At 45.9% G+C, this 19,241-nt stretch overlaps 1 protein-coding gene across 1 annotated transcript in view; it reads right to left on the reverse strand.

Moving 5' to 3' along the window:
- The window catches only part of galnt16 (UDP-N-acetyl-alpha-D-galactosamine:polypeptide N-acetylgalactosaminyltransferase 16), a 157,654-nt gene that overhangs the window by 50,440 nt on the left and 87,973 nt on the right, over positions 1–19,241 (reverse strand). The window contains exons 6-8 of the mRNA XM_041214883.1: positions 14,375–14,496; positions 12,551–12,638; positions 241–325 (exon numbers count right to left, since the gene is read on the reverse strand). Coding sequence (XP_041070817.1) covers positions 241–325; positions 12,551–12,638; positions 14,375–14,496 — 295 coding nt within the window. The remainder of the gene's footprint in view (positions 1–240; positions 326–12,550; positions 12,639–14,374; positions 14,497–19,241) is intronic.

A 19,241-nucleotide genomic window follows, 5' to 3' on the forward strand; every position in this document is an offset into this window, starting at 1 on the left:
TTGCCAATCATACATCATGGTTTGTTTTTCTTTTAGGTGAAGTCAGCTGAGGGTAAATTGTGCAAGGTGTATAAGTTGCAGTCAATTTGATATTGTCTGGTTTAAACCATCGGCCACAGTTAAAATTACTGTGTGCCAGCCAAAAACAAGACCACTGATTTCAGTCCATGCCATTCATTTGACCAACTAATATCAACAACATTGGACCAAGCTTCGCCAATTCTCCCACCCAGTGCTTACCGTATTGACTTAGTTGGGTCCGACCGTACCATCTTCTGTTCAATAGGCATTTGCTCCCATTTAAAATGCAAACTCCAGTCAAATCCTACAGGGGGAGGGAGGGGAAACAACAAGATTAACAAGAGGGAAACCAAACTGAGAGATTGCGCTGAAATTACATCACCAGATATACATAAATGAGGGAGACCAGTCAGTCTAGCCCTTAGCTCAACCACCCAGAAGTTTACATGTCCCTCTTCATGTCATTTCGTTAATTCATTGATGGAATATGAGCATTGCTGGTAAGGCCAGCATTTGTTACCCATCCCTAATTGCCCCTGGTGGTGAGCCACCTTCTTGAACCGCTGCAGTCCATGTGGTGTAGGTACAGCCACGGTGCTGTTAGGGAGGGAGTTCCAGGATTTTGACCCAGTGACAGTGAAGGAACGGTGACATAGTTCCAAGTCAGGATGGTGTGTGGCCTAAAGGCAATTTGCTGGTTGCGGTGTTCCCATGTGTCTGCTACCCTTGTTTTTCTAATCATGAGTATATACCTTGAATTAATACAAGGTTTTCTCCTCCCCAGCAGATCATCACACGCCCCACAATCACTCTTTCAACTCAAAGTACCTGAGATCACAGGGGAAATCAAGAGACACATGTGTCTTGTCAAAATCTCAACCGCAAGGACTTGAAATGTGGTGACACTCCCTGGTTAAATCTGGCAAATACTTAAATTGCCTTGTGTTTCTTGAATTTAACAAAACACAGCAGTTCCCACATGCGGAGGAATGAGACAGTCACCTTGAACATTCTCATTCTCTCATCCTGCTTCATGTTTCCAGTATCATGGTGCTGCCTTTGAAATAAGGGATTAATCCAACACCATGTCTAACCAGATTAGCAGAATGTAAAAAGATTCACTGCAGTATAGCTCCAGGAGATAAGAATGGGGGAGGCCATTCAGCCCCTCATGCCCTTTTTACTTTATTTTTTCACAGGATCCAGGCATCACTGGCAAAGCCAACATTTGTTGCCCATCCTTAATTGTCCTTGAGCTGATTGGCTTGCTAGGCCATTTCAGAGGGTAGGCAAGAGTCAACCACATTGCTGTGGGTCTGGAGTCACAGATAGATTTCCTTCCCAAAAGGACATTAGTGAACCAGATGGGTTTCTACAACAATTGACGATAGTTTCATGGTCACCATTACTGAGACTACCCTTCAATTCCAGATTTATTAATTGAATTCAAATCCCACCAGCTGCCATGGTGGGAACCAAACCCATGTCCATGGAGCATTAGCCTGGGCCTCTGGATTACCGTTTCAGTGACATAACCACTATGCCAACATCTCCCCCATTTACCTGTTCCGCCATAGAATCCGATCATATCTAATCTGTATCACAACTTTATCTGCCCACATTGGTTCTGCAACCTAACAAGGATCTATTAATATCAGTCTGAAATTTTCAGTTGACCCAGACTTACAACCCTTTGGAAGAGAGAGTTCCAGATTTCCTCCACCCTTTGGATGAAGAAGTGCTCCCCGACATCACCTCTGAACGTCCTAGCTCTAATTTTAAGGCTATGTTCCTTCGTTCTGGACTCTGTCACCAGAGGAAATTGTTTCTCTCAGTCTCTCCTATCAACTCCTTTAGTCACCTTAAACATTTCAGTTAGATCACTCCTTAAATATAGCCTCACAATGTTTGGTCCTCATACCCAGAGCCTCAGACTGCACTCAGGCGTGACGTGAAGTTCAAAACATTTATCCCTGGATCGCCAACTTTCCCAAACTTTCATATTTTAAATTCTTTTCAGTGGTGGCAGAGCTTGCACCTCTAACATTAAAATTCTTCCAATACGACTGTGTGGAGTACCCAAGGAACTCTTTGTTTTCCCTGACTAAAGTAATGCAGAGCCAGCAGTACAACTGGGATGTGCTGATTCTGCATTGCAATAAACAGATGACGATCTCAAACTGGCTTTACAGTAAAGCAAAAGTAAGTTAGAAGTTACCCATGGCTCTGGGAGTGGATGAGATGTATCCAAGGATATGAAGGAAGTGGGCGTGGAAATTGCAGAGGCACTGGCAATAATCTTTTAATATTCCCTGCACTAGGGGGAGGTGCTAGAGGACTGGAGAACTGCAAACATTACGTGCTTGTTCAAAGATGCTTGTAAAGATCTGCCTTCCAATTACAGACCAATCAGTTTAACTTTGGTGGTGGGGAAACTTCTAGAAATAATTATTCGGAATAGAATTAATAGTCACATGGAAAAATACGGATTGATTCAGAAGAGTCAGCATAGATTTATTAAAGGAAAATCGTGTCTAACTAACTTGCTGGAGTTTTTTGAAGAGGTAACAGAGATGGTTAATGGAGGCAAGGCTGTTGATGTGGTGTATATGGACTTCAAAAAGGTGTTCGATACAGTGCCACACAACAGACTTGTGTGGAAAGTTATAGGTCATGGAATAAAATGGATAGTAGCAACGTGGATACAAAATTGACTGAGAGATAGGAAACAGAGACTATCGGTTAATGGGTATTTTTCGGGCTGGAAGGTTTGTAGTGGTGTTCCCCAGGGGTTGGTATTGGGACCCTTGCTTTTCCTGATATATATATAAATGATCTAGATCCTGGTGCACAGGGGACAATTTCAAAGTTTGCGGATGACTCAAAACTTGGGACAATTGTAAACTGTGAGGAGGACAGTACAGGACTTCAAAAAGACAATGACACATTGGTGGAGTGGGCAGATAGGTGGCAGATGAAGTTCAATGTGGAAAAGTGTGAGGTGATAACTTTGGTACAAAGAGCATGGAGAGACAGTATAAAATAAAAGATACAATTCTCAAGAGTGTGCAGGAACTGAGAGACCTGGGTGTATATGTACATAAGTCATTAAAGGTGGCAGGACAGGTAGAGAGAGCTGTTACTAAAGCATACAATATTTTAGGCTTCATTAATAGGGGCATAGAGTACAAGAGCAGGGAAGTTATGATGAATTTATATGACACTTATTAGACCTCAGCTGGAGTATTATGTATAGTTCTGAGTGCCACATTATAGGAAGGATGTGGACACATTAGAGAGAATGTAGAAGAGGTTTATGGAAATGATTCCAAGGATGAGACACTTCAGTTATGAGGAAAGATTGGAGAAGTTGGGACTGTTTTCCTCGGAAAGGAGAAGGCCGAGAGGAGGCTTGATAGAAATTTTCAAAATCATGAGGGATCTGGACAGATTAGATAGGGAGAAACTGTTCCCGCTCGTAAATGGATCGAGAACCAGAGGGCACATTTTTAAATGTTTTCCAAAAGAAGCAAATGTGAAGTGAGAAAAAACATTTTCACACATTAGTTAGGGTTTGGAATGCACTGCCTGGAAGTATGGTGGAGGTGGATTCAATTTAAGCATTCAAGATGGCATTGGATGATTACCTAAATAGAAACAAAGTGCAGGGTTATGGGGAAAAGGTAGGAGATTGGCACCAAGTTAAAATGTTCAAAGAACCGGTGCAGACACGATGGGCCAAATGGCCTCCTTCTACACTGTAACAATTCTGTGATTCTGTGATAACACTCTCTCCTCTGAGTCAGATGGTCAGTTCAAGTCCCACTCCAGAGATGTCAACACATTATCTAGGCTGACACTCCATTGTAATACTGAAGGTGTGCTACACTGTCAGAGGTGCTGCCTTTCTGATAATGCATTAAACTGAAGCTCTGTCTGCTCTCTCAGGGGAAGGCAAAAGAGCCCATTGCACAATTTCATTTTTTTTTTAAAAATATACTTTATTCATAAAATATCTGGAAGAACATTCCAAATCATTTCAAAATCACAATCACAAAAGTACAATCAGATTCAACTTTTACACATGGATCACAAGGTGCATCAATACAATCAATGAATATTACAATAATTTCAATATGGTCAATGCAGATAATCAGACAATGATATTGGAGTTATCAACATATATCATGTTACACTCTGAGGTGCTTCAATACAATTATAATACATTTAGTATTCAATGCAGACATTCATTTTGAGCTGGACAGCCCAAGGGGCTCTCAGCAGTTCCCAGCCCCTCGGTGCACTGTGGCACAAAGGTCTTAGACAGCGACCTTTCCCCATTGCGCCTTTGCAGCAGTTGCCCCAAGCTTTAGTGCGTCCCTCAGCACGTAGTCCTGCACCTTGGAATGTGCCAGTCTGCAACCCTCGGTCAGGAACAACTCTTTGCACTGGAAGACCAATAAGTTTCAGGCAGACCAAAGAGCATCTTTCACCGAGTTGATGATCCTCCAGCTGCAGCTGATGTTTGTCTCGGTGTGTGTCCCTGGGAATAGCCTGTAGTGCACAGAGTCCTGTGTCACAGAACTGCTCGGGATGAACCTCGACAGAAACCACTGCATCTCTCTCCAGACCTTCTTTACAAAGGCACAATCCACAAGGAGGTGAACTACGCTCTCATCCCCACCACAGCCACCTTGAAGGCAATGTTCCGAACGGGTGAGTCTCCTGACGTGTTGGAAGGATCTGACGGGGATGGCCTTTCTCACCACCAGCCAAGCTACGTCTTGGTGCTTGTTGTAAAGTTCTGGCAATGAGGCATTCTGCCAAATGACTTTGGCAGTCTGCTCGGGGAACAATCCCAGGTGATCCACCCTCTCCTTTTCCCTCAGGGCCTCCAAGACGTTATGTGCTGACCACTGCCTGATGGAATTGTGGTCAAAGGTGTTTCTCTGCATAAATTTTTACATGAGGGACAGGTGGTACGGCACGGTCCAACTACTTGGAGCGTTGCGCAGCAGCGTGGCCAGATCCATCCTTCGCAACACCGGGGACAGGTAGAACCTCAACACATAGTGATACTTGGTGTTTGCGTACTGAGGGTCTACGCACAGCTTGATGCAGCCACACACAAAGGTGGCCATCAGTCTGAGGGCGATGTTGGGCACATTTTTCCTCCCTTATCTAGAGGCTTGTACATGGGAGAGCCTGGACAAACCGCTAACTCCTGATGAAATGACTAAGGCCCTTGAGTCCTTCGTGAAGAGTAAAACTCCCGGAAGCGACGGCTTGCTGGCGGAGTTGTATTCGGCTCTGTACGTCGCATCCCTGCGGACACAATCTATTTTCGACCTCCAGATAAAGCGGAAGATGGCTCGGGTGATCGCCATCGTGCAGGAGTGTGGAATGGGCCAGACTGCGCCACGTACAGCAACAGCAAGATTGCCTCACACCTGATGACCAGGTTCTTACCCGCAATGGAGAAGGAGCCTCGCTCCCACAAGCCCAGTTTCCTTTTCACCGCAGACACTCGCTCCTTCCAGTTTCTAACACATGCCCTGGTCCCTCCGAACCATATCACCAGCACCTTCAGGCCGTCAGCCCTGATGGTGAAGGGGACAAAGCATCGGTCAGCCCAGTTCCCAAAGAACATGGCCTCACTCTTCCCACGATTTACCTTGGCTCCTGAGGCCAGTTCAAACTGGTCGCAGATGTGGATCAGTTTGCGCATCGACAGCAGATCCGAGCAGAAGACGGCGACATCATCCATGTACAGGGAGGCCTGGGATTGTCACTCCTCTTATGCCCAGATCCTTCCTGATGGACTCAGCAAAGGGTTCTATGCAACACACAAACAGGACAGGGGAAAGAGGGAAGCCCCGCCTGACTCCAGGAAAGCTATCTGATTCCCACCCATTGATTGAGACTGCACTACTGATGTTAGTGTAGAGCAGTTGGATCCAATTTCGAATTCCCTCCCCAAACCCCATTTTGGAGAGCACATCCACCATGTAGGTGTGCGATATTATGTCAAAGGCCTTCTCCTGATCCAGGCTGATGAAGCAGGTGTCCACACCCCTGTCCTGTACAAAGGCAATCGTATCCCTGAGCAGCAGGAGGCTGTCAGAGATATTCCTGCCCGGCACAGTGCAGGTCTGGTCAGGGTGGATCACCAATTCCAGAGCAGATTTGACCCAATTGGCAATGACCTTGAACAGAATCTTATAGTCCACATTCAACAGTGAAATGGGTCACCAATTTCTAATTTCCTCCCTTTCCCCCTTGTGCTTGTAGATGAGGGTGATGATGCCGTTCCTCATGGATTCTGACATACTGCCAGCCAGGAGCATACTCTCGTACACTTCTAGCAGGTCTGGGCCCATCCAGTCCCACAGAGCCAAATACAACTCCGCCAGCAAGCCGTCGCTTCCGGGAGTTTTACTCTTCTGGAAGGACTCAAGGGCCTTAGTCAGTTCGTCAGGAGTTAGCAGTTTGTCCAGGCTCTCCCATATACTGTTGTCTAAGACCTCCGTGATAGAGGACAGGAAGGACTGGGAGGCCATGCTGTCTGTGGGCTTCATGTCATAAAATCCGGCATAAAAGGATTTGCTGATCCTCAAAATGTCGGACTGTGATGACTTTACTGAGCCGTCTTCTTCCTTCAGGCTGCTGATCACAGAGCTCTCACTGCTCTCTCTGTGTACCTTTTGGAAGAAGAAACGTGAGCACGTCTCATCCTGCTCCACAGAGCAGACTCTGGAACAGAAGATGATCTTGGAGGCCTCCAAGGCAAAGAGCGAGGCTTGCTGGCTCTTCATCTCTTGGAGTTCCTTCTTGACATCGACCCTCATCGACTGCAGCCGGAGCAGATTCTGCATGTTTTTCTGGAGTCAGAACATTTCCCTCTGTTCCTTTCTAGCTTTCTGGGTGCCTTTGAGAATGAAAAACCTCTTGATGTTTCCCTTGATCGCTTCCCATCAATGTGTCAGGGACTCAAAGAGGGTTTCACGGTTCTCCAACCTTTGTATTCTCTCTTGAGCTCCTCAATGCTCTCTGGGGTCAGCAGTTGCACATTTAGCTTCCATGCCCCCCTGCCCACCCTCTGGTCCTTCTCTAAGTGACAGTCAGCCAGAAGGAGGCAGTGGTCAGAGAAAAACACCGGCTTGACGTCGGTGGATCTGACTGTGAATGCACAGGACACAAACAGGAAGTCTATCCTGGAACGGATGGACCAATCTGGCCGCGACCCGGTGTCTCTACGCTGCGCTCCATCTGCAGGGTTGCTGAAGATGTAACGCAGCTTGGCATCTTTTACTGTTTCCATCAGGGATCTGGACGTAGCATCCAATCTGCTGTCGGCCCTGCCGGATCGTCCAGCCGCATTGATGATGCAGTTGAAGTCGCCGCCCAGAATGAGCGGCCTGGAGGTCGCCAGCAGCAGTGGGAGCTGCTGAAAAACCTCCAGTCGCTCGGCCCCTTGACGGGGCGTACACGTTAATTAACCGGAGAGGAGCGTTTTTGTACATTACGTCTGCTACGAGGAGGCACCCGCCCACCACCTCCTTCACCTCGGAGACGGTGAAGTTGCCTCCCCACAGCAGAACACCCAGGCCGGAGGAACGAGGGTCGTTTCCGCCTGACCAGATCGATGGCCTGTGGGACCACCATCGTGACCATTGCCTGTAGGAGCTGAGGTGCAGTATCGCACACTCCTGCAGAAACAACAGGTCAGCTTTGACCTTGGCAAGGTAGTCCAAGGTCGCAACACATCGCGTAGTAGATTTAATGCTACGCACATTTATGGATACAATCTTTACACCCATTTTAAAGCATTTAGTCTCTTACCAAACCTGTTGCCTATGAGAGTCCCAGACCTTTGGTCTGCTCCTGCATATCCATAGTGTTCACAAATTGCCTCACTTTGGATGGGCTGAGGAAACTGTCCTGAACCTCCTCATTGGCAGTGTTCTGCTCAGGTGGCATCTGGGGGTCCGTGCAGAGAGCGGGGTTTGAAATGTCCTCTGTTGGAGAAGCTTCTCCAAGCCTCTCCCCCTCCGGGGCGTTGCTGCTCCTGGCTTCCCGGAGCTGTGGTGCACTGGCCTCTTCGGGTTCTGGGCAAAGTTGGGGTGCGCTGGTCTCCTCATTGTTTCCAATGTTCTGGAGCTTGGATGTCTCGTCCTCCAACTCCCTAGAGCTTTTCCGCTTCTTCTGTAGGTGCTGCCTTTGCACTTCTTCGTCCGAAGAGCAGCTGCCCTTGTCATCCGTGTCGGATGGGAGACGCCTCTTGCCACTTGTCTGGGAAGTGGCTTGGTCCCTTCTTAGACCCTTCTTCCTTTTGGCTCTCTTCACCAGCTGCCACTCCCCCTGCTGATTTTCCGCTGCTTCCTCCTCCTCCATTGATTCGCTCTCCTGAGGACTGGGAGGTTCAGGGGGCAGTGCTGTTGATTGGCTGTCTGCTGCCTAAATCTTTTCCTCCACCTTGTGTCCTCCTTTGTCCCGTTGTTCTCACTGGGGTACATGGTGGTTGGAGTGTTGCAAGTGTCCTTGGTAGTAGTGACATGAAGCATTTCTTCTGCTTCCCCTTCGTTGGCTTTGGCTGCCTGTGCATAAGTGAGGCAGCGTTTGGGGCAGGTCCTGTAGAGATGACCTGCCTTGCCATACAGGTTGTAGCACTTAGTCTGTTTGCAGTCTTTTGTCTGGTGCCCTTCCTGTTTGCAGTTCTTGCAGAGGACGGTGCTGCAGTTGGCCGCCACATGACCAGACTTGCCACATGAGCGAGAAAGTTTGGGCTGCCCAGCGTAGACAAGGTAGCCCCGGCTTCCCCCGATAGCAAAGCTGGAAGGAGGGTAGAAGGTGGCTCCCTTACCATCGGTCTTGAGCGTGACCTTAATCTGGCGTTTGCATGTCCAAATCCCAAAGGCGTCTCTAACCTCGATGCAGCTCCCAACCTTGTCGCCGTACCTGGCGAGGAAGGTAAACATGTCGGCAACAGGGACGTAGGGGTTGTAAAGATGCACCGTCACCACACAGTCCCGTTGCAATGGCAGAGCAAAGAGCGGCTCCACCGTCAGGATCTTCATCTTCGGCTGGTCTCTCTTCTCCTCAAACACCTTCAGGAACTTGACGCAAGCTGCCACAAGCTTGAAAGTCACGTAGAAACATCCAGCACTGGGGAAGTCTTGCAGGGAGTAGATCTCCTCCGCTTCAAATCCACACGCCTTCAACAGGATCTGCTTGATGAAGAATGCCCGATCCATGGGTGCTCCTCCTTCGCTGTCTTTCACTGTCACCCGGAAGGTGTTAGGTACCCCATGGTATGGGGCTCAACTGGTTATAGCCATCGCTTCACGACTACACTTGATCTTAGCCAAAAGGCCGAGAAGTGATTAGAAGCACTATTTCATAGAAGAGCAGGGGAGTTCTAGCCAATACTTATCCTTCATCCAACATCACAAAAACAGATTACCTGATCATTAATCACATTACTGTTGTGGGAGCTTGCTGCATGTAAATTGGTTTCCTACAATACAACAGTGACTACACTTCAAAAGATGCTTCACTGGCTGTAAAGCACTTTGGAAGTCCTTAAGTTGTGAAAGGTGCTATATAAATGCAAGTCTCTCTATTTATTTCTGACAGGTTTATATGATAGGGCACCTCTCTATACTTTTCACCATTAATTTACTTGGACACACTTGTTTTAAAATATTCTCTTCTCAAATCTCTTGGCCAAATTGTGTCCTTGTCCTGTGCGTGATCATTTATTGGGTTTAGTCCCCCCAGCCTCTCCATCAACCAAATGACCCAAGAATGCATCTTCATTGTCCAGCCTTGATTGTCCTGGCAGTCAATTCAAGTGAGGTGATAACGCAGCCAAGCCTTGCCTTGTCCTTTCTAAACATGCAGTTCCCAGCTGGTGTTACTGGACACCAACTAGCAGCAGCAGCTCAGACTTCCATTCTTGCTTTCCCTTGCCCAGGATAAAATAAAACCAACTGAAGCTCCTCCTGTCTGGTCAGGAATGGAACAGGTACAGCTCAAAGCTGCAGTTTAGAGTGTCCAAACATTTTATCTTTGGTAGTTTAAGTACACATTTATATAGTGCCTTTCATGGCCTCTTGATGGCTCAAAGTGCCTCACAGCCAATAGAATACTTCTGATGTGTATTCACTGTTGTAATGTCAGAAATGTAGCAGCCGAAATAACCCATGGTGATGATTGTGATGTTGGCTAATTGATAAATATTGGGCAGGATACCGGTGAGAACTCTTCCCCAACCCCCATTCCCCACTTCTTTGAATAGTACTGTGGGATCTTTTATGTCCACCTTGAGAGTGCAGACATCTCACCTGAAAGACAACACCTTCTACAGTGCAGCACTGCCTAAGCACAGCACTGGTGTGTCAGCCTGGATTATGTGCCCAAAACTCTGGAACAGGACTTGAAAGCACAACCGTCTGACTCAGGGGCTAGAGTACTACCCACTGAGCCATGGCTAACAGTCATGGCCGTATATAATCTTCCAATCCATGAACACATTCAACTGCAGCTGTCTCGAGGTTCAGGTACTCACAGATTTTACCATTCTGATGCACCAGTGAACTCACAGTGATAATCAAAAAAAAAGCAGGCCTTCTCAAACCTCCAATTAACAAAATTCAAACAGGAGAAACAAACAAATGAGGAATATAAACCTGGACTTCATAGGCTGAACTGACTGGGCTCCCATGTGGTCACTTTGTACACCCCAGGAATGATTTCGCTAAGACTTTTTAAAAGCTGGCAACAGCAACAACAACAAAAATATTGCCAGTCTCCATATTCCTCTCCCTTCCCATTGTAATTTAGTGATTTACGTCACTCAGTCTTTATGGAATATTCTTTGGAGTGACTGCCAGAAGTGACAGCACAATGATTGAATGCTGTGGAGGAAAGTGAGTTCAAGTCAAGCAAATGCCCCAGAACTTACTGGTGCCTTTAACCTACAATAGAACAGCTTGAGTCTATATAGCTTCTTTAATGTAGTTCAACGGTCCAAAGCTCTTCACAGGAGGGTGATCAGACAAAAGTTGACACTAATTGACAGGTGATGAAAAGCTTGGTCAAAGGGGTAGGCTTTAAGAGCATCTTAAAGAAGAAAAGCGAGGTTGAGAGGTTTAGGGAGGGAATTCCAGAGCTTAGAATCTTGGTAGCTGAAAGCATAGCCTCAATGGCAGAGCAATTAAAATTGAGGATGCACAAGATACAAGAATTGGAAGGGCACAGATCTCGGAGTGTTGTAAGGCTGAAGGAGTTTACACAGAGAAGTGTGTTCAGGGAAGTAGGTCAGTGAGCACGGGATGATGGTGCGAGCTAGAAGATGGGCAGCTGAGGTATCGATGAGCTCAGGTTTATGGAGGGTGGAACAATGTTTCTGCACCAATCAGAGCAGCTAAACAGCACCAATCCACAGAGCTCCAAAGTGACCCAGATGTAACGCCAGCACCCCTGCCTTTTTTTGTTCATTGTCTTACAGGTTAACAATCTCAGGCCATACACAAGGCAGCACGTTTGAATCGAAAGACCCCTTTGAAAAAAATGTACCTACAACTCAGAGGACTGGCAAGTTACCAGGTGTAGATAATTGACAAAAATGTTGCTTTGCAACAGGACTTTGACAGGTAACATATATTTTATTCTAATTCTCAGAATTTATCTTTGAAAATTCAATGTTTCTCTGAATCTTCCACTTGAAGTTCCAAAGCTTGAGACAATCCCTCCACAACACTTGTCTTGCTTCCTGACTCCAAGATCTAGAAGTCAAGACTCATCGCACTGCTCTCCTCTCTAACCTCATCCCTTCTATCAAACTCACTTCTCACCCTCTTGTGCTCCTCTCATTCAGCTCCTGACACCTTAGCTATCTCTCATGGTCCCATTGCTGGCTACTTGGTTAGTGCCTCCTCTGTTCCCCTTTCTTTCAAAACCAATGGCATCAGCCTTCCGAGGTTTAAAAAGATTCAACAGCCTAGATGGACAGAAACTATTACCTCTGGTGGAAGAGCTCAGAAAATTAGAGCTGAGCCATTCAGGAGTGAAAACAGGAAGCACTTCCTCACACAAGGAGTAGTGGGAATCTGGAATAGTCTCCCTCAAGAGGCTATGGATGCTGGGGGTCAACTGAAGACTGAGAGCAATAGATTTTTAGTGAGTAAGAGTATCAAAGAGGATCAAAGAGTAGGTAAATGGATTGGAGGTACAGATCATCCATGAACTAAATGAAAGGCAGTGCAGGTTTGTGAAAGGGGCTATATGAATGCACAGGTTTAAATTAACTCTTAAATATAAAAATCTCTTCAAATAAATGAAGTGTTAGGACTATTGCTATTACAATGGCTGCAATCAGAGTTTGGGTCCAGAATAAAACCCAGAACAAAGCAAGCCAATCACAATTTCTCACTCAATCTAGGCTCAGGCCTAGTGTTTTCAGCCTTGATTTCCTGAACACGTTTTTAAAACACAATGACAGTCCAAAGCTTCAGTGTATACCTACCTCCTCTCAGATCAGCAGATGCAGCCAGATAAGCAAAGTTGTCCAGGCTTATGACGTCAATGATGGGACTCGCCACACGAGTGTAATCCTGGAGGGTGGGGAAGAGAAGATGGCTGCAGTCAGCATCGAGGAACTACATTCATATAGCAGGGAAAAGGAACATATTCACAAGGTCCCTCTGATACAAGAAAGCACCTGCATTAGTAGGAGCACTTCATCACCTCCTCAGACCCCAAGCATTTTACAATCAATGGGTTAATCTTTGAAGCACCATTACTCCTTTCGGCTGACATCATAACCAATCAGTGCACAACCAGGTCCCATAGGCAACAGCTGAATGAATGATCAGATAGTCCATACTGGTTGAAGGAGAAATGTTGATCAAGAAATTGGGCAAACTCCTTGTTCTCCCTCAAGTAATGCCATGGCATCTTTTACAATCACCTGACAGAGCACATTGCCTCAGAAATGCATTGTAGTTGTCGTAGCTCTGATAGTGCCCACCCCGAGTCAGAAGGTCTAGGGTCCATGCCTCCATCCAGAGACTTGAGTACATTATCCAAGTTGACACCCCTAATATAGCTCTGAGGGAGTGCTGCACTGCTGGAGGTGCTGTCTTTCGGATGATACATTAAACCAAGGCCCCATTTGCCTGCTTGGGGTAGACTAAAAGATCCCATGGCACTATTTCGAAGAAAAGCAGGGGGGTTCTCCCCAATATACTGCCAATATCTATCCCTCAAACAACATCACAAAAACAGAGTATCTGGCCATCATATTGGTGTTTGTGAGAGCTTGCTGTGCATAAGTTGGCATGCCACAGTTCCTACTATACTATTCAAAAGTGTATAGTTGGCTGTAAAGTACTTTGGGATGTCCTTGGGTTGTGAAAGGTGCAACATGAATGTAGGTCTTTTTTTCCCATTTCAAAGTCACCTGCAAAGAGCAGGGGAAAGGAAGAGAAAGCTGAGGGGAGTGAAAGTAGAGAGAAAGAATCCTACAATCAGAAAATATTTCTGCTCTGGGATGACTTATTAACCCCTGAAAGCTGCCTAGATTCACCCCAATCAACAAAAACATTGATGAGAAACACTAGCCTAACTCCTCTCCCTAGAATTGTCATTTAACCAGACTAATAACAATTAGTTATACCCTTCAACTCAGCACAGCACCTGATTCTGAGAGTCGGCAGGTTCGGTGCAAGTTCATGGAAACAACAAGGTATACTACACAGGATGGTTCAATCTGCTTCCTAATGAGCATGTCTCTGCAGTACTGAAGCACTTAGAATTTGGAAGAAAGTCAAACTGAATTGACAGTCTCACTCATGAGGATGTCAGAGATGTGGAACAGGAAGAAATATCCCTTTAGTGGAGTAGAGGTGCTCTAAGGCATGGGCAAACTGTTTGAGACAGATCCAAAAACCCACGGCCACCACCACCTAGGACAAGGGCAGCAGATGAATGGGGAGCACTACCACTTTGCAGGTTCACCTCCAAGTCACTCAGCATCCTGACCTGGAACTAGATCGCCATTCCTTCACTGTCACTGCATCAAGGTCCTGGAATTCCCTCCCTAACAGCACTGTGGGTATAACTACATCATGCTGACTGCAGTGTTTCAACAAGGCAGCTCATCACAATCTTCTCAAGGGCATTAGGGATGGACAATAAATACTGGCCTTGCCTGAGGATAGTTTATTCCCCACCACTGAGAGCACTCAGCCTGACAAACCCAGGTGTTTACACTTCGAAGCCATTCCCTCTGGCCCAATCCTTCGACTGCCAATGCCACTGTGTTACAGAACAACTTCCAGAGACTCACCTCATTAACTCTTTGCAAGAGCGGTTGTAGCCAGTCCTTGTTTACCTCACAGTGACTGTCAAGGAAGGTTAGAACCTCTGCAGTAGCGGCATCAGCTCCCTTCACCCTTGACCGGATTAACCCTACAGACAGAGAAGCATTTTACACAAAAACAGCAGCAACCTGCATTTTTACAGTGCCTTTAACATCCCAAGACACTTCACAGCAGCGTTATCAGATAGATTTTAACACCGAGGCATACAAGGAGATATTAGAACAGGTAACCAAAAGCTTGGTCAGAGGTAAGTTTTAAGGAGTATCTGAAAGGAAGAGAGAGGCAGAATGGTGGAGAGGTTTAGGGTGGATTTCCAGAAATTAGGGCCCTGCAGCTGAAGACACAGCCAACAATGGTGAAGCAATTAAAGTCATGGATGCTCAAATGCTAGAATTGGAGAAGCATACATATTTCAGAGGGTTGTACGGCATTGGAGACCACAGGGATAAGGAGGGGTGAGGCCATGGAGGGACTCACAAAGGCTTATCTGTTGAGTGGTGTCATTAATTCACCAGTAATTCAGACACGACCCCTCAGCAAAGAGACCACCTTTAAAAATGGTTTCAGTGTATTGGCGCAATGTCTTCCTGTGCCCATAATGTTGGGGGAATTCAGGTTTGATTCTTGACTGTGCCAGTTCTTCTGATCTTGAGGCATTTGGCATTACAAAGGCCTGGTGCCTCCAAAAGGAGGAGCAAAAACTGCATAGAATGTGATCCAGTTCCTGCATAAATCATCAAAATGTAATGAAAAGACACAGAGAAAAATCAACAAGGCTAATGGAATCCTTACCTTTAAATTTTGAGAACTAGAATGTAAGTGGAAATCACGCTTAGCTATGCAAAATACTGGTTAGACCACACCTGGAGTATTGTGAGCACTTCTGGGCACCACATCTTAGGAAGAATATATTAGCCTTAAGAATATATTGCAGCATAGATTTACCAGAATGATCCCTGGACTCCAAGAATTAAATTACAAGGAGCAATTACACAAACTAGGATTGTATTCTCTGGAATTTAGAAGCTTAGGGGGCGATTTGATCAAATTTTTCAACATAATAAGGGGAACTGATAGGGTAGGGAGAGAGAAAAGATTTCTGCTGGTTGGGGAGTCTAGGACTGGGGGCAGAGTCTAAAAATTAGAGCCAGATCTTTCAGGAGTGCAATTGGGAAACACTTCTACACACAAAGGGTAGTAGAAGTTTTGAACTCTTTCCCACAAACAGTAATTAATGCTAGATCAATTGTTAATTTTAAACTTGAGACTGATAGATATCTGATATCAAAAGATCTGGGCAAAAGGCAGATATACAGAATTAGGCTGCAGATCAGCCATGATCTCATTGAATGACAGGACAGCCTTGAGGGCTGAATGGCCTCCTCCTGTTCCTATGATCACAGTACTCCAGATGGGGTCTAACCAGAGCTGTGTAAACTGTGACTTCCATCCATCTGCATTATATCTCTCTTGTGATAAACGATTCCATTCATCCTTTAAGTTATTTTTTGTATCTGTCCATTGGTTTTTAGTGATTTCTGTACAAGAACTCCTAAATTTCTCTTCTCCTAAGGGTGTTCGGCATAGCAAGGGTTAATGCGGGATTGGAGAACAGTACCGCCCCCCCTACATTGTGATGTACAGTGTCACATGATGGTAGACTGTGTGTAGAGAGAGTCTGAGAGAAGTCGGCATGACGATAGCACCTAGAGGGGCGAAACCTTGGAAATATCTATATAGGTTTGTGTTACCAATAAACAGCTTATGTTCAACCACAAAAGCCTCCAGACCTCTTAGTGAGATACCAAGCAACTTTACAACATGGTGGCAGCTAATGAACGAACCCAGATACCCAGAGAAGCTGGTGAAGGACCCCAGAACCTGAAAAGTTAAGGGAACAGCATCCTGACCTGGGTGGAGTGCGCCTGAAATGAAGACACATTTGGAGATCGCCTTAAAGAAGCTCCATTGCAAACATGGAAGCTGGAAGGGCAGAAGAAAAATACACTGTGCAGCTAAAGGACCCCACCAAAGCACATGGAGGTCCATTGTGAGCCCCCATCGATTGCAGAGTCAAACAGCCTGGCCAGATCACAAGTGTGAACAAAAAACCCCAAAAGTCAGTACAAAGGCTGATCTGGCCTTTTACAGTATTCAGGGCATTGATCAAACAGAGCAATCTGTTTCTTTAATCACTGTGGCCAGCCTGGGTCCAAGGTCGGCTGTGCTCCGTTGAAAAAAACAAAAAGAAGTTTTAAAACCTCAGCCAAAGCTGGGAATTGCCTTTTAAATGGCCTAAAATACCCTGAAAATGTTCAAAAGAGCTCAAACCTTCAATCTAAAGATTTTCTGCAAAAAATCGGGCCTGCGATTGCAGTGGCAGCCCTCCAAAACCCAACATGTGCAGGAAGAGGAGAACAAAATGGTTACTAGAGTGCCATCTTTAAAACAGACACAACGTTTTAAAGTTATAAAACAAAAACAGAATTATCTGGAAAAACTCAGTAGGTCTGGCAGCATCGGCGGAGAAGAAAAGAGTTGACGTTTTGAGTCCTCATGACCCTTCAACAGAACTGAGTGAATCTAAGGAGAGGGGTGAAATATAAGCTGGTTTAAGGTTAGTGGTGGGGGGGGGGAAGAGGCGGAGAGAAGTGGGGGGGTGTGGTTGTAGGAACAAGCAAGCAGTGATAGGAGCAGATAATCAAAAGATGTCACAGGCAAAAGAACAAAAGAACACAGAGACGTTGAAGGTGGTGATATTATCTAAATGAATGTGCTAATTAAGAATGGATGGTAGGGCACTCAAGGTACAGCTCTAGTGGGGGTGGGGTGGAAAGGCTAGCGGGGCATAAAAGATTTAAAAATAATGGAAATAGGTGGGAAAAGAAAAATCTATATAAATTATTGGAAAAAACAAAAGGAAGGGGGAGGAAACAGAAAGTGGATGGGGATGGAGGAGGGAGTTCAAGCTCTAAAGTTGTTGAATTCAATATTCTGTCCGGAAGGTTGTAAAGTGCCTAGTTGGAAGATGAGGTGCTGTTCCTCCAGTTTGCATTGGGCTTCACTGGAATAATGCAGCAAGCCAAGGACAGACATGTAGGCAAGAGAGCAGGATGGAGTGTTAAAATGGCAAGCAACAGGGAGGTTTGGGTCATTCTTGCGGACAGTCCGCAGGTGTTCTGCAAAACGGTCGCCCAGTTTACATTTGGTCTCTCCAATGTAGAGGAGACTGCATTGGGAGCAACGAATGCAGTAGACTAAGTTGGGGGAAATGCAAATGAAATACTGCTTCACTTGAAAGGAGTATTTGGGCCCTTGGACGGTGAGGAGAGAGGAAGTGAAAGGGCAGGTGTTGCATCTTTTGCGTGGGCATGGGAAGGTGCCATAGGTGGGGGTTGAGGAGTAGGGGGTGATGGAGGAGTGGACCAGGGTGTCCCGGAGGGAACGATCCTATTTGGAATGCCGCCAGGGGGGTGAAGGGAAGATGTGTTTGGTGGTGGCATCAGGTTGGAGTTAGCGGAAATGGCGGAGGATGACCCTTTGAATGCAGAGGCTGGTGGGGTGATAATTGAGGACAAGGGGGACCCTATCATGTTTCTGGGAGGGAGGAGAAGGCATGAGGGTGGATGCACGGGAGATGGGCCGCACACGGTTGAGGGCCCTGTCAACGACTGTGGGTGGAAAACCTCAGTTAAGGAAGAAGGAGGACATGTCAGAGGAACTGTTTTTGAAGGTAGCATCATCAGAACAGATGCGCCGGAGGCGAAGGAACTGAGAGAATGGGATGGAGTCCTTACAGGAAGCGGGGCGTGAGGAGCTGTAGTTGAGGTAGCTGTGGGAGTCGGTAGGCTTGTAATGGATATTGGTGGACAGTCTATCACCAGAGACTGAGACAGAGAGGTCAAGGGAGGGAAGGGAAGTGTCAGAGATGGACCACGTGAAGATGATGGGGGGGTGGAGATTGGAAGCAAAATTAATAAATTTTAAAGTTATGCTCCCCTGCACTAAAAAACAGTCATGGATAATAACTCAAACCTACCAGATCAATTTAGACTGATAAAAGGACCAGACCGGGTGCAGAATTAGAGGCTTTAGTGAAAAAATGTTTTTTAAGATACATGATAGCTTCAGGATTAGTTAAGAGACTGAACAAGTGAATACTCTACTGTACTCAGTAGGTCTGACAGCCGATGACATCATTACAAGTCATGGAATAAATGAATTTTCAGATAAATTTGGAGATGTTCTAAAGTCCTTTGATACATATTTTAATTTAAGAAGTAGTAAAACTTTAGAGCAAGCAAATCCAACAAGCGAGTCCAGCAGCCTGGAGAACTCATTGACTCTTTTGTAAATAAGTATCCAGATTTGCCTAAGGCTGTGACTATGGCAACCTTAAGTCAGAGCTCATAACCTTTTGGACATACTACAGGCAAAAGAAAATCTGACCCTGGAAAACGTCATCCAAATAGTCAGGCAGTCTGAAATCTGCCAAAAACGCTGGTCCTTTTTACGTGATGAGGTTAAGTGATGATAAACAGCAACCCCAACGGTCCAGCTCATAAAGCAACAAAAGGTAAGGGAGACCCTAGGCCAAGGAAGACAATACGTAAACAAATCACAAGATGGTGGGAGACCATGCCAATATTGTGGAGCCAAAAGACCTCACAGGTGAGAGCAATGTCCAGTAACCTATGTGCAGTGCTTAACTGCAAATGGCTGGGACACTTTGGAAAGCTGTGTAAGCCTAGGACCTCAAGACATACGGAGGATCCCAAAACAGTCCACAAGATTGAGGTACCACACCAGGAAAAAACCCAACCGTGCTTTCTG

This window comes from Carcharodon carcharias, chromosome 20 (genome assembly GCF_017639515.1).
Source record: "Carcharodon carcharias isolate sCarCar2 chromosome 20, sCarCar2.pri, whole genome shotgun sequence".
NCBI lineage: Eukaryota > Metazoa > Chordata > Chondrichthyes > Lamniformes > Lamnidae > Carcharodon > Carcharodon carcharias.